Source organism: Patiria miniata, unplaced genomic scaffold (genome assembly GCF_015706575.1).
Source record: "Patiria miniata isolate m_02_andy unplaced genomic scaffold, ASM1570657v1 HiC_scaffold_5, whole genome shotgun sequence".
Lineage (NCBI taxonomy): Eukaryota > Metazoa > Echinodermata > Asteroidea > Valvatida > Asterinidae > Patiria > Patiria miniata.
In genome coordinates, this window is record NW_024037072.1 from 31,074,938 (window position 1) to 31,088,280 (window position 13,343).

General features: G+C 43.3%; 1 protein-coding gene across 2 annotated transcripts in view; it reads left to right on the forward strand.

Annotated features, from left to right (window-relative positions):
• Nucleotides 1-13,343, forward strand: part of LOC119741235 (spectrin beta chain, non-erythrocytic 1-like) — a 58,403-nt gene that overhangs the window by 29,831 nt on the left and 15,229 nt on the right. For both annotated transcript variants that reach the window (XM_038216978.1, XM_038216979.1), the window contains 12 exons: nt 907-1,071; nt 1,681-1,883; nt 2,231-2,456; nt 2,967-3,083; nt 3,833-4,108; nt 5,278-5,445; nt 6,238-6,410; nt 7,435-7,672; nt 8,764-9,027; nt 9,734-9,952; nt 11,471-11,761; nt 12,249-12,457. In XM_038216978.1, the coding sequence (XP_038072906.1) occupies nt 907-1,071; nt 1,681-1,883; nt 2,231-2,456; nt 2,967-3,083; nt 3,833-4,108; nt 5,278-5,445; nt 6,238-6,410; nt 7,435-7,672; nt 8,764-9,027; nt 9,734-9,952; nt 11,471-11,761; nt 12,249-12,457 (2,549 nt within the window). The remainder of the gene's footprint in view (nt 1-906; nt 1,072-1,680; nt 1,884-2,230; nt 2,457-2,966; nt 3,084-3,832; nt 4,109-5,277; nt 5,446-6,237; nt 6,411-7,434; nt 7,673-8,763; nt 9,028-9,733; nt 9,953-11,470; nt 11,762-12,248; nt 12,458-13,343) is intronic.

Consider the following 13,343-nt stretch of genomic DNA (forward strand, 5'->3'; position numbering starts at 1 on the left):
GGGGGGGGGGCTAGCACGGTGGATCCAGAATTTTTTTTAAGGGAGGCGTGCTGAAATGTTGCCCGGTTATTTTTTCCCAGACACTTAGGCCTCCGAAAATCAATAGCTGGGGGGGGGGGGGGGGGGGGGGGCTCATGCCATATTTTCAATGGGGAGCGCCAATAAAATCCTAAAATCATTCACACTATATTAACTAATGCACCCTTGTCACGGCTATTTCTTCTTTAGGGGGAAACCCTTTCGCATGTACATCACAATCCTTTTTGCTAATGCAATTTTTTTTTTACGGAATTTATTTGGGGGGGGGGGGGGCTAGACCAAATTTTGGGGGGCTACAGCCCCCCCTAGCCCCCCCCCCCCGTAGAACCGCGCCTGGCAGACGTCTTACCACTCGACCACCGAGCTAATGGGATCAGTTGGCTGGTTCAAATCTGATGTACATGTTGCAGCAAGAACCGCAATTAAACAACTCATAAGTTGGAATCAATACCACCCGAGTGATTTTTTCCAACTTTCACTCGGGAGGTAACACACTGAGTTTACAGTGTTTAGATGTCGGTGAAGGGCGAAACCTTGTATTGATTTACATCACCCCGACGCAAACTCCATCTTATGAGTGGTCTATGGGTTCCTTGAATGCATTAAGATGGTGCTGATGGTGGGAAACACCATGTGCGTGCGTACAGCACAAAGTAGAAACGATTGTTTTATTCTGAAATGGGCGCAAACCTGTTCACATCTTTGCAGGAGCGTCATGGCGCTGTTGGCATTCTATTTGTTGAGGATTACTGACCGTTTCTTGTGCATGGAGTTGTTAAGAGCACTCTGGCATTCTGTAACTTATTTTGTTGGGTTTGGGTTACATATTCATAAAATGGAAACATTCCAATTTCGCTCCTACTCTAGGACCGTGATTCCCCAGAGGTTCAGGCTCGCCTTGGCACCATCAACCGGCGCTACAAGGAGCTGTTGGAGTTGGCCAAGCTGCGTAAGCAGCGTCTGCTGGACGCCTTGTCCCTGTACAAGCTCTTCAATGAAGCCGACACAGTGGAGGCCTGGATTGATGAAAAGGTAAAGGCAAAGGTCGCCGACTGTGGAACCAGAAAGTGAAACTGAACTAAAGGAATTTAACCCTTCATTTTTACGGAATTCAGCTTTGTGGAAAAACCTTTAGTGTGCACAAATACAAATTTTAACTTTGAATTAGAAAAGGTAGTGGGATGTTTTTGTCTGGGAATGATATCTGTGAAAAAACTTAAAATATTCTGAGTTAAAATTTGTTCATAAGTTATACAAATTGTTCTTCTAAATCTGCATTCGGTCACCGGGCAGCCCTGGCGTGGCATACATTGACCAAATTAATGCACTAAAAGTTGTGTGCCTAATCAGTACAATTATTTGAGATAATTTTTGATATCAGTGGTTTAAAACGATTAATAAGTATCAAAAGCCATTTGTAGTCCACAATTGCTGAAAGTTTTATCAGAATGCCTCAGACATTGGATCTGAATTCAATGGAAATAAATGTGTCCGGCATCCATCTGTCTTGATCCTTAAGTGCCAAGCTCAAAGCCTGAATGAGTTGCTACTTCATCTTTCAAACTCTGATAAGAGATGTCAAAACAAATTTCTTGTGGAGTACCAAATTATTTTTTTCCCCTAACACTTGATTTCCCGTAGGAGCAAACACTGCAGTCAGTGGTGCCCCTGGAAGACCTGGAATCCAACGACGTCATCCTGACGCGATTTAACCGCTTTGAGAAGGAGATGGAGATAAACGCTCCCAAGGTGGCTGTGGTCAACCAGCTGGCCCGTCAACTCCTCCACGTGGATCATCCCAACTCCCAGGAGATCACCAGCAAGCAGAATCACCTCAACCAACGGTGAATTAAAACATGATATTTTTGTTCCCCTTTCCTATTTATTCTTTGTATCTTTATACAGCTATTCACTATTCTCTATTCAGTACATGGATTAAACGTAGATTTTCATTAATAAATATCTTGAGGTCACAGTCATAATAAGAGTTATCCAGATAAAAACTATGTGCAAATTTAAGCAACATATTTTAATCTTGATGGATCCGCTAATTCTGTCAAAGGTTACCCAGAGCACATTGTATTCCAAACAGTTGGCTGCAGGATATGTTTAGGCCACCAAGGTGACCATCTGACCTTACTTATGCACCCTGGACTAATTTTGACTAACTTTTCCTCCTCTTTCCTTGCAGTTGGGCTGCCCTGCGTCGTCTCCTGGAGGAGCGTCGGGATGCTGTCATCTCGGTCCGCCAGGTCCAGACCTATCACATCGAGTGCATTGAGACCACTACCTGGATCAAGGACAAGGCTCGCCTGGTGGAGGCCACCAAGGACCTGGGCAATGACCTGGGCGGTATCATGGCCCTCCAGAGACGTCTCAAAGGGATGGAAGGTGACTTGGCTGCCATCGATGCTAAGGTGAGGCTCCTACCAACTTGTTCTCTCAAGATACCAAACCCATTGCCCAATTCTAGTCATTATTTTCCTTCCAACATTCGCACTTGTTAGAAAAAAGTTAAAAGTATCTTCCTTGGACCTTTTATGAGACCTTTCACATCAGCAGTTTGTTTCTTCAGACCACAAAAAGTCCAATTGGTTTTGTTTTTATAGTCGGCACTATTAAAAAACTCTTAAATGTACTTTCATGATGAATTGCCATTTTTCCCCCTCATGCTGAACCTTGTAGTCTTGTCAGACACATCTGTTTATCTTTTCAGTGGCAATGCATGAAGAAGAAAAAATCAAGCAGTAAACCTAGTAACAGTGAGGTTCACATGTTAGCATGAATTTAGGCTCATGCATATGCATGTGCTTATTGCGTTAGTGCAGATTTTTCCCATGACCAGCAGAGTCACGGAAAGAGGCCATAAACTTTTATCTTGCGAATTCCTGCTTATAATTTGGTTTCTGCTTATCCCCCTCCCACAGCTTGAATCCTTGGAGAAGGAATCCGAGAAGTTGGCTGAGGAGCACCCAGAGGATGCAGAGGAGATCAGACACCGCTTCAAGCTCATCATTGAGCTCTGGGAAGAACTCAAGGAACTGGTCAGTCCACAGCTCGTTTGTCTCCTCTGTCTGTAATAGCCCTTCACTCTTGTCTTTCAGAAAATAAAAATCCGAAGATCAAAGCTAAACAAAAGGTCAAGGAAGTTTGAAGGTGTATTTGAGTTGCCTGTCGTCAGCTTTGCTAAATAAATACAAGAAGTAAGGGAATGATTTTTCCGTGAAAAATGTCATCATTTGTAAAGGCTTGACCTGGAATTACCGGTACCTTGTTAAGGTGTTTTCTCAAGTATTAGTTGAAGTGTTTGTTGTGGGTAACTCGTAGCCTTTCCAAATTGATCTTTCAGACTAACTAGAGTTGAGTTAACTAAGTTTATCACAAGTCATCGTCAGCCAACTATTCAAATGAACTAGGACAAAGACATTCCTTGACTTAAGATTGACTTGTGATTTGACTTGTTGCGTTGTTATTGTCGAGTCTCTACATTCTACTCTTCCACTGCAAGGGAAAGGCTCTGTCACATACACTGTAGGTTTCTAGATCCTCTTGCTTGTAGAGCTCTGTCAGTAGAGGGCAGATAAGATAATGTTCCATTTGCCTGAGGAGCCTCTCTACAGTCGCAAAGGTCATTGGTATCATTGTCGTATCCCCACTTCTGCATTGGCTTTTGCATCTGTCAACTCCAACCCTTAGTTGAGACATTCGATTTGTGATGACTTATGATGAATTTGACTTATAACTCAGAGACTAACTCCCATAACGTCGCACCACACACTCCTTTTGACCACAGCTGAAGACCCGAGAGGCAGCCCTGGCTGAGGCCGGGGACCTGCAGCAGTTCCTGCGGGACCTGGACGACTTCCAGGCCTGGCTGTCCAAGACCATGACCGCCGTGGCCTCGGAGGACATCCCCGAGAGCCTGAAGGAGGCTGAGAAGCTGCTCAACAAGCACGCCGCCATCAAGGATGAGATCGATGGGTACGAGGAGAACTATGCCAAGATGAAGGAGCAAGGGGACCGCATCACCGAGGGGCAGACCGATACGCAGTACATGTTCCTCAAGCAGGTCAGTAGTTTGAACATCTTGTTGCTCTCTCACTCGTGATTGGTACAACATCTGACTATTTTTATCACTTCTCTTTGCACGGCTCCTAAGTGACAAAAATGTTGTCACTTAAAACTTACGAGTGTTCTCAGATTGATAGATAGTGTAATGATTTAACTCACTGAAACTGTTGCTACTGCGAAGACAATCCAGTTGCGTAGTCAGCATAGAGCTTGTTGTACTTCTTACTCATCAGAATGACCTGAAATACCATCCGCACTCTTTCCTTTTATCCTGCTGAATGCAACGTGGTGCATTATGCGTACAAAGCTGTGGGACCTTGTTGCATTGAGCTGTCGAAACAGTGCAGAGTAATGCTTAGGCAACCCGTTGGTAACTAGAAGGCCTCGGATTCTGAGGCTGTATGACCATGAATTATGTAGTAAAGCCAATGAAATGTGTTACTTAAGGAGAGAATTGCACTATGACAACTATTAAATGACGTATTAGCAGGAAGATCAGCCAAATTATCTAAGGAGATTAAAGTTAGAAGCCACGTAGGATCATTTACGATTACCCTGAAAAGTACCCACTAATTTAATAATGGAAACCTTGCTCAAATTTAAGATAAGACTGATACCAAATACCCTGTGAAATTATTCTACCTGAAATGGTTTTATTTGAAAGAAAACCGACATTGGTTTTAAAATAGGGTGCCGCGAACATACTGTTTTACATGCGTTAGCAATCGAAACCAGTTACCACACGTAAAAGACTTTGCATTCATTTTCTCTGTTTTCCTCAAAATCTATAGTAACCTATGGAGACTGTGCAATTACCAGCTTTGCACCACCTCTCTGGAACTCCTTACCAGACGAGTTAAAGACAATATAGGATCTATCTCTCTTCACACACCATCTCAAAACCCACGTCTTCAATCAGTTTCTCTCTCACACACAATTACCTTCACTTTGACACTCACATTGACTTTTCACTGACTGGCGCCTTTCAATAACTATAATTTTCAATAAAGTGCACCCTACTAAGGATTTCGAGCAGTTCTGTTACTTCAAATAAAAAAACAAACGCACAAAAAACAAATGATCATAAGTACCTCTAAGTCCCCTAGCAAGTGGATTATCCGATGGTGTTCACTTCTAATCTTCACTGCTCATTTCAATTCCTTTCAGCGTCTTCAAGCCTTGGACGATGGCTGGATCGAGCTTCACCAGATGTGGGACAACCGTCAGCTGTTGCTGTCTCAGGCCCTCAACCACCAGATGTTCCTGCGTGACGCCCGGCAGGCCGACCATCTCCTCAACCAGCAGGAGAGCTTCCTAGCCAAGGTGGAACAACCTGTAAGTGCTAGCAACTTAAAGATTTTTCCAGTTAGGATTTGAGTTTTAAAGTTGGAGCGGGGTTTGAGCCTTCAACCTCCGGATCGCCGTTCCGGTGCTCTACCAACTGTGCAATCAGCCCTATGTTGATGGTTCCCCAATTTATCAATATTTTGATGTATTGTCCGTACTACTTTCAGAGGTTTATCCGAAAAACTATTTTTTTTTAAGTGGTACAAAAGTCCGTAACTGTTAAATTACACAGCGAACAAAAAAAGTCCACATTGAGTCTATAGCTTAGTTGGTGGAGCACTGAAATGGTAATCCAGACGTCTTGGGTTCAATTTCTTTGCTTTTTCGACTTTGAATTGCAAATTGTCACCTCAAGAGTGCATTCTCCTCTTGCAAAAGAATCAAAGCTTTAAAAACAAAGCAGCTATCCTTGCATATCTTCAATTTAAGAGGCTTAGAAGTAAGGCAAAGAGTTTATAGTTGAGCACTTTATCAAAAAGTATTTCAAAAAAGATAATGTCCATTGCCTCAAACCAAGTACAGATTACCGACATTGTTGTAAGGTTTGTTCTGTCCCTTTATGATCCAGTTTCAATAGACCCGATGCGTTGGGGCGCACTTAGAGGGCACTGCATTTGTATCGTCTGGAAAGGCATGAGTACACCTATTATGCGTTCATTGTTCCTAATTTATAATAATGAAAAACACCCTCTGAGATACCGTCAATGCAAAAGGTCTATTAAGGTCCAATGATTACCTTGATAACCATCAGATGTTTGGTTCATTTGTCACTTCCTCCAGAACTCCCTTGAGGCCTGTGATGATGCCATCAAGCGCTACGAGACCTTCCTGACCCAAATGGACACCAACGACGAAAAGATCAACACTGTGCTCAGCTTTGCGCAACGCCTGTGCGACGAGAATCACTACGCCGCCGACAAGATCAACAAGAAGGCGGAAAATATCGACGAGAGGTAACGAAAAAACAAATGGCATGCCGTCAGATAAATTATCATCTGCCGCAGAATGAACAATGACCAATTGCTATCAACTTGCCTAATGGAGAACGAATGCTTTGAATACCTCCGAACAAAGCTCCAATCTATTGTTTGTGCGACCCACAGACGTAAAGCTTGATCTAAATTTTAAAGAATAGGTTAAAACAACTAGATTTATGTTTGTGGACAAACACAGGGCTGTTTCGGTAACTTTTTTGTGACATATATGTGACGAAGTTTCAAGTATAAGTTCCATCCAGGAAGGATGTGTAGTTATGTATATATTAAATGGTGGCATATAAATATGTGATTACATTCTCATAGTGCTTTGAATTATGACGTCCCATGACACGTGATGACGTCATGATGACGTCACATTTAAAAAGAAAATAATTTGTTATTGTATTTTTATGCCATGTAAGGCTGATAGGACAACATGTGCGGTAGAGTGATCAGGACCAATACAGTTCTAGATATTGGCCTTCAAAATATGCAATTTCAATATGACGTCACATGTCACGTGATGACGTCATCGTGACATCTCTTCAATTTTCATCTATAACACATCCCGGTTCAGGTACAAGTTTCAACCCAATCGGACCTGTACTTATGGAGATAAAGGCCTTCGAAATATGCACCTATATTGTGACGTCACGGGTCACATGATGACGTCACGATGACGTCAATGTTCGGCGCACATCTTCAGATGCTGGTCTAAGTGTGTGCCGAGTATAAAGTCAATCAGATTGATTTTAGTGCCCAAAGTGCCTTCCACGATGAAAACGTGTACAAATGCTATGGGGAATGGCTGAAAAAGAAGGGAAAAAAAGAAGGGAAAAACTTTAACGAAAACAAAGGCTGTTGCGGCTGGTTGCCGATACAGCCAATTACAACCTCTGAGTCTTTTTCAAAAATTGTGCTTCTCTTTCATTTTTTCACATAGTGTCTCTGTATACTTCCAAATTGCTATAAAGCCTCAAACCACTTGTTTGACCCACAGACGTAAAGCTAACCGGGAGGCAGCGGAGGCCACTCTGAACCGTCTCAAGGATAACCGCCTCCTGCAGTCCTTCCTGCAAGAAGCTGACGAGCTGGGCATCTTCCTTGTTGAGAAGACAGTGGTGGCCCAGGAGGAGACCTATGATGAGGCCCGCAGCCTCCACGGCAAGTGGCAGAAGCACCAGGCCTTTGAGGCAGAGCTATCGGCCAACAAAGATCGCCTGGACAAACTCAGAGAGGTCAGTAGAGAACTATCCAAGGTCTTGCTCTAAAAACTGGTTCATGCAAATGCAAATTTAGAATGTATTCAACGTTAGCGAGCTGGTAGCCCGATAAAGTCGCCATGATGTCAAACACTTGCGTTCGCTGTCATGTTGATTGTTAACAGCCCTCCTGGCTAGCTGACAGTTTTGTTGCTAGCTTGCAGGAACATTTAGTAGTCCACTTGGTGTTTGCATGGAAAATCATGGTACATCACCTACTTTGAGACTCATAACAGCTCAGCAGTCACATTATTACGTAACTTGTTACTAATATTTACATAAATTTGGAATTAGACTGTTTATACCATTATCCTAACCACCCCAACTCCATCAAAATCCATCCCTCCATTTTGGTGGATTTGGGGGGACTTGGTCCAGAAGGCCTGGCGTGACTAAATATTGATGGAGTATGATGGACTTGGGCCTAGTGGCCTGAAGCAGTGCTAGGGGTATCCGATTGATCTTGCCTAGCTTCCTGTACTGCTATTGTGATAAAAGCCATGTGTAGCAAGTCCATGAATGTCGACCAGTGCGTCAGTGGTGGTTCTATTATGTCATGTACAGTTTTGTATAAGATGCACAGTGATTGATGGATTTTGATGGAATTGGTCCAGTTCCTTGTAAAAGACGCTAGGGAGTTAAGGTTACTAAAATTCAGCAGTTTGGATGGAAGTAGTGTTCGTTGTTTTACAACCTGAGTATGAGACAGTGACATATCCCTATTACCTGACAGAAATAAACACTTCTTAGATAATCTTTCCCCATCCTAACGATCAATGCTAAGGATAAAGGTTACTGGTTCAATTGCTTCACATTGAGAATAAGAAAGGGATAATCCAAGACATCAAGACAATGACACCAGTTTATAAAGGGCTTATCTGTATTGTTTATGAATGAAGGAATGACCCATTCTCTTCAAAGGTTGGTGCAAACCTTATTACTAGGGACACTAAGTCAAGGTGAGTCTGTCCCCCTCGGCCTCATAAAGTGCCTATACTTAAATTGAAATTTGTACCTTCCTGCAAATTGAAACTGTGCTTGCTCCTCTCATCTGTTCTGCATCGCAGCACGGAGACCGGTTGATTAAAGAGAAGCCGGAGGTTGAGGAGGTGGTCAACAAGCGCCTGGTGGATCTGGACCACTCCTGGAAGGACCTTGACGAGATGACAGAAGTCAAGGGCAAGAAGCTGTTTGAGGCCAACAGCCAGCACCTGTTCACTGAGAGCTGCAACGACTTCGACAACTGGCTGACAGACCTGGAGACGCAGTTGACCCACGAGGAGCCCACGCAAGATCTGAAGTCAGTCATGATGGCCATCAAGCAACAGCAGGTAAAGGCTAGACAGGCTTGGAAGACAAAGACCCTAGAATCTGCAAGGGATGGCAAGACCTTCCCACGCCTTTTGCTTTAAGTGTTTGCCTTGTAAGTCCCTGGCAAGGTTTCAGCCGGAGGGGAGTTTTGTTTGGACAGCCAGAAAAGTGATCACAATTTTATCACCGACCCAAACCCTGCTGAATCCAGCAAGATCCATTTACCAGCCACCCTGTCAAGCTAAGCAGTGAGGACTGAACAGCTGGTTCTCATTCTTAGATTCTGTTAGATTTAGAAGGATTCTCGTCAGTTGTCTAGATGTCTGATTCAGCATCATGTTTTTTTGAACGTTTGAAGAGCATTAGGATGAACTTTGTAGTTTACTGATAAATTACACCCAAGTTAAATGGAGTACAGCACTAGCTCCGTAGCGTTACAAGGTTAAAAACTTTGGACTATATTTTTCTAGTAAAGACTCGCGTTCCTCCAAAGCCCGAAATAATGTAAAGTTGATAACAAAATGATCTACGGAGTGGCGGGAAACCTCAGAATCAGGCAAGGACTAAAAACCTAAACCACATGCCATCCTGGCTTGTAATTTATACTTGTAGCCAGGTCACTTAGGGGAAAATCGCACGCACTGCTGTTACAACTCTTCTTCTTCTGTAGTAAAAGTTTCTCTCGTGGAGGTGTGTAATCTCTTAACAATTTTCCTCTTGCCACAGATGGTTGAGAACCTGGTGACAGCCAAGAAGGCCGAGGTGAACCAACTGCAGGCCCAGGTCTGCACAGACGACATCCTGGAGATGGAGAAGATCACCGTCAAGAAGGTACAGGTGGAGGAACGCTTCAACTCCATGTCCGAGCCCCTGACCCAGAGGAGTAATGTCCTGCATGCACAGAGGAGAGGCTTGGAGCTGCTTAGAGATATCGATGAAGAGAAGGTAGGTCCAGGCCAGTTGGACAGCAATGGACAAGCTGTAACAACAACTATGGTTTTACTTCAACTTGAACCCATGCTAGTCGAGAATAGACGAACTAGTCTAGTCTACTATATAGGACCAGCAGCCGATTTCACGAAACTCGACGCAATGGCGTAACTCCACATGTGCCACAATTTTTTTGCCTAATTTACACAACATTTCATGCGGTGCTACATTTCAGTTATAACAATTTCACGAAAGTGTCATAGTGTGTAAGTCTGCGACTTGCACAACAAATTATGGCGTAACTTGTGCTATCATATTAGGTGGCGCAAGTTGTGGCGTGGCGACTGAAAATGACCTATTTCACCAGCAAATCATGATCGTTCATGGAGCCTGTTATTGCACAACTTATCAAGGTTGATACAAGACACTCGCAGCTTTGTGTTTGAAGTAAATGAAGTGCTATTTTACTTGTGACAGAAATTTTAGAGTTGCCGCACGATTCCGAAGAAAGACGGATACAACTATTTTCAAAATTCTTGCGTGGGTCATTCAAGGACTGTTTCGTGAACGAACAAAATCATACCCAATAGCTGCCGTACGTGCTGTTATTGTCCTTGTCCATGATGTTGAGATTAATTAAAACCTTGGGCAAGTTTCGTGAAATCGATCATAAGTTTATTGCGCAGCTGCGAAGTAAATTTGTTGCCTAACACTACACATGGCGTAAGTTGCACACTGTTGCGTGAAATCGGCTGCAGCCTACCGAGGTCAGTCACATCACCGGTTACAATAGCCGTGCACATCATAACCCACAGCAGGAAGCCAGGACCAAGAAGTTTTGTTATGACCTTTGGAGCATCGTTTGACTAGATGGGTTCACATGTTGCCATAATTTCGCAGGCGTAAGTTACGCCTCGAGTCAACCATGAGGCCACCAATGGTCCTCGATTAATCTCATTCAGTGATGCTAATTTGTTATTCACAAAGTGTTACTCTTCACTGTGTAGTATTGTGTGGTCCTTGCTTTTCCCCCCTTGGGGAGAGAACTTGGGGTTTGTGATCTTGATTCTTCTGTGGCAGCCCAAACAGTGGAAACTCAGAAAGATGTAACAGATTACTACTAGAGGTAGTAGTTGCACAGGGAGCCCATATCACTCTACAAAGGTGGACAGCTTGTAGTTGAAGTAGCACCATCAATTTTGAGTTGTTTTGTGTAAAATTTCCCCTCACTGAGACTTTTTCCTTTACTAACTATAAATATGTTTAATTTGCCCTCTCCAAGCTGTTCCAATGAGACATTTATCAAATCGAAAAGCGAATCGAATCAAATTTCATGACGCAGTTGAAGTTCCATTGTGACGCTGTAACCAAAGTGAATATGCTTCCCGCTAAAATTTCGCATGAAGTATGAACCGGGCTTTAAATATAAAGGAAAAGGTGGGTGTTTTTTTTTCAGAAGTAGTTTTTCAGCAAATTAAAACAAATGAATTGAAGCTTGGTGTGAATTATCAACAAATTGTTTTCTCTTGCCAGATGTGGATCCAGATGAAGATGCCGCTAGCCACCTCCAACGACATCGGCAACAGCCTGCAGGCCGTCCAGACCCTGCAGAAGAAGAACAACTCGCTCAGGACGGAGATTGACGGCCACGAGCTGCGCATCACGGAGCTGTGCGGCCGGGCCAACACCGTCATTGAGGAGGGCCACCCGCAGAGTGAGAAGATCAAGACTGGCGTCCAGGAGCTGCAGGACATGTGGCAACAGCTGCTGGATGCCATGAAGGAACGCAAGGCTAAGCTGATTGACTCGGAGAAAGCTCAAGAGGTCAGTTGAGAAATCCTGAAACACCCGGGACCGGGACTAATGGGTTAGAGGTTTCAAAACGACTTTCGAGCAAAAGATGAAGCCCAAGGGGGAGAAGATGCTGAAGTTTGGGGTCAAAAAAAGCCATGATAGTTACTAACTGGCCCCCTTTACTTTTTCGTGTCATATAATAAATTCTACCTGAAAGGCTTCTTCTAACATGTGACCTCCAGATTGCTGTTCTGGTGCTCTACCAACTGAGCTATTCAGTCCTATGTTGGTGGTTACCCAATACGTCAGTGTCTTTGTTCAAGGGGCGCTAGCTAGTCAGCAGCCATAAACCTGTATATGCCATACAGCCAGGGATTACGCCAAAAGTCACGATGCAGACTTGGGAAATAGCAAATGAGGATCACTCCGAGAGGATACAGCTTTTTATTACAAATTGTCAAGTGACAGAATCTTTTCAAGTTTGTTATGATTATTTGTGTTCATCTTGTCTTTCCAGTACTACTTCAATGCAGCTGAGGCGGAGGCCTGGATGAGCGAGCAGGAGCTGTACATGATGGGCGAGGAGCGAGCCAAGGATGACGCTAACGCCCAGGGCATGCTCAAGAAGCACCAGATCCTGGAGTCGGCCGTGGAGGATTACGCAGAGACCATCAATGAGCTGTCGCACGAGGCCAAACAGTTGGTGGACGAGAGCCACCCACAGAGGTATGGCAAACCATCGCAAGAGTTTGTAATAGACTGATTCTCTTAGCTTCACCTCGTCATGTTTTGCAAATCCCAGGCATGCCCTTGTGTGTGACGCGCATGTCTGGAACATGCAGTGTGTCATTACAAAAATGGATATAGCAGGATTTGAACCATGGATCTTTTAATCCATAGCTCATTTTGTTAACCTCAAGGCTACTGTTGCAACTCGACAACTATCATTCTTTTAAATGCTTTAAATGTAACTAATGACTAAATAATAACAATCATTTGACGTCATTTACATTGTTTTTTTTCTCATAAATAAACATTTTTTTAAATTTTAATACACATTCTGCGAATAGATGATGTCTTATTAATATGGATTGACTTTTTTGACATTTACGAATTGGTCTAAAAATTAATCCACCACACTCCGACTGGCACATTTGTATGCTCAACTTATTTTTAGTATACCGTAAAGAGTATAATTTTTCATCAATGGAGATGTGCAAAGGCCTTAGTTCAGGCAATAATGAAGAGTTCTTGAAGGGTTTTAAGTCAGGCTTGCAACTTTTCCTCAGATCAGCTGATTTCCTCTTTTATATTCCCTTTTCAGTCATTCAAAATAAAAAACACTGTACAAAGTCTTCTGAATTTTGGAATTTCCTCGCTTTTTGTGAATGTACAGTTGCATGCCTGTTAAGTACGTTTGATACAAGCAGTAGCGCGCCGTTTGTGGGTGATGAATGGAGCCTGAGGGCCATTCATCACCCATGAACGGCACGCTCCCCGTGAATTATCCTTAACATAATAAGTTAAGCACATGACAAGCGACAAGCATCTTATGAATTGTAACAAGGCAGTCATTTTTATCCCCTTTAAGCTGTGACCTGAATTGTGGATT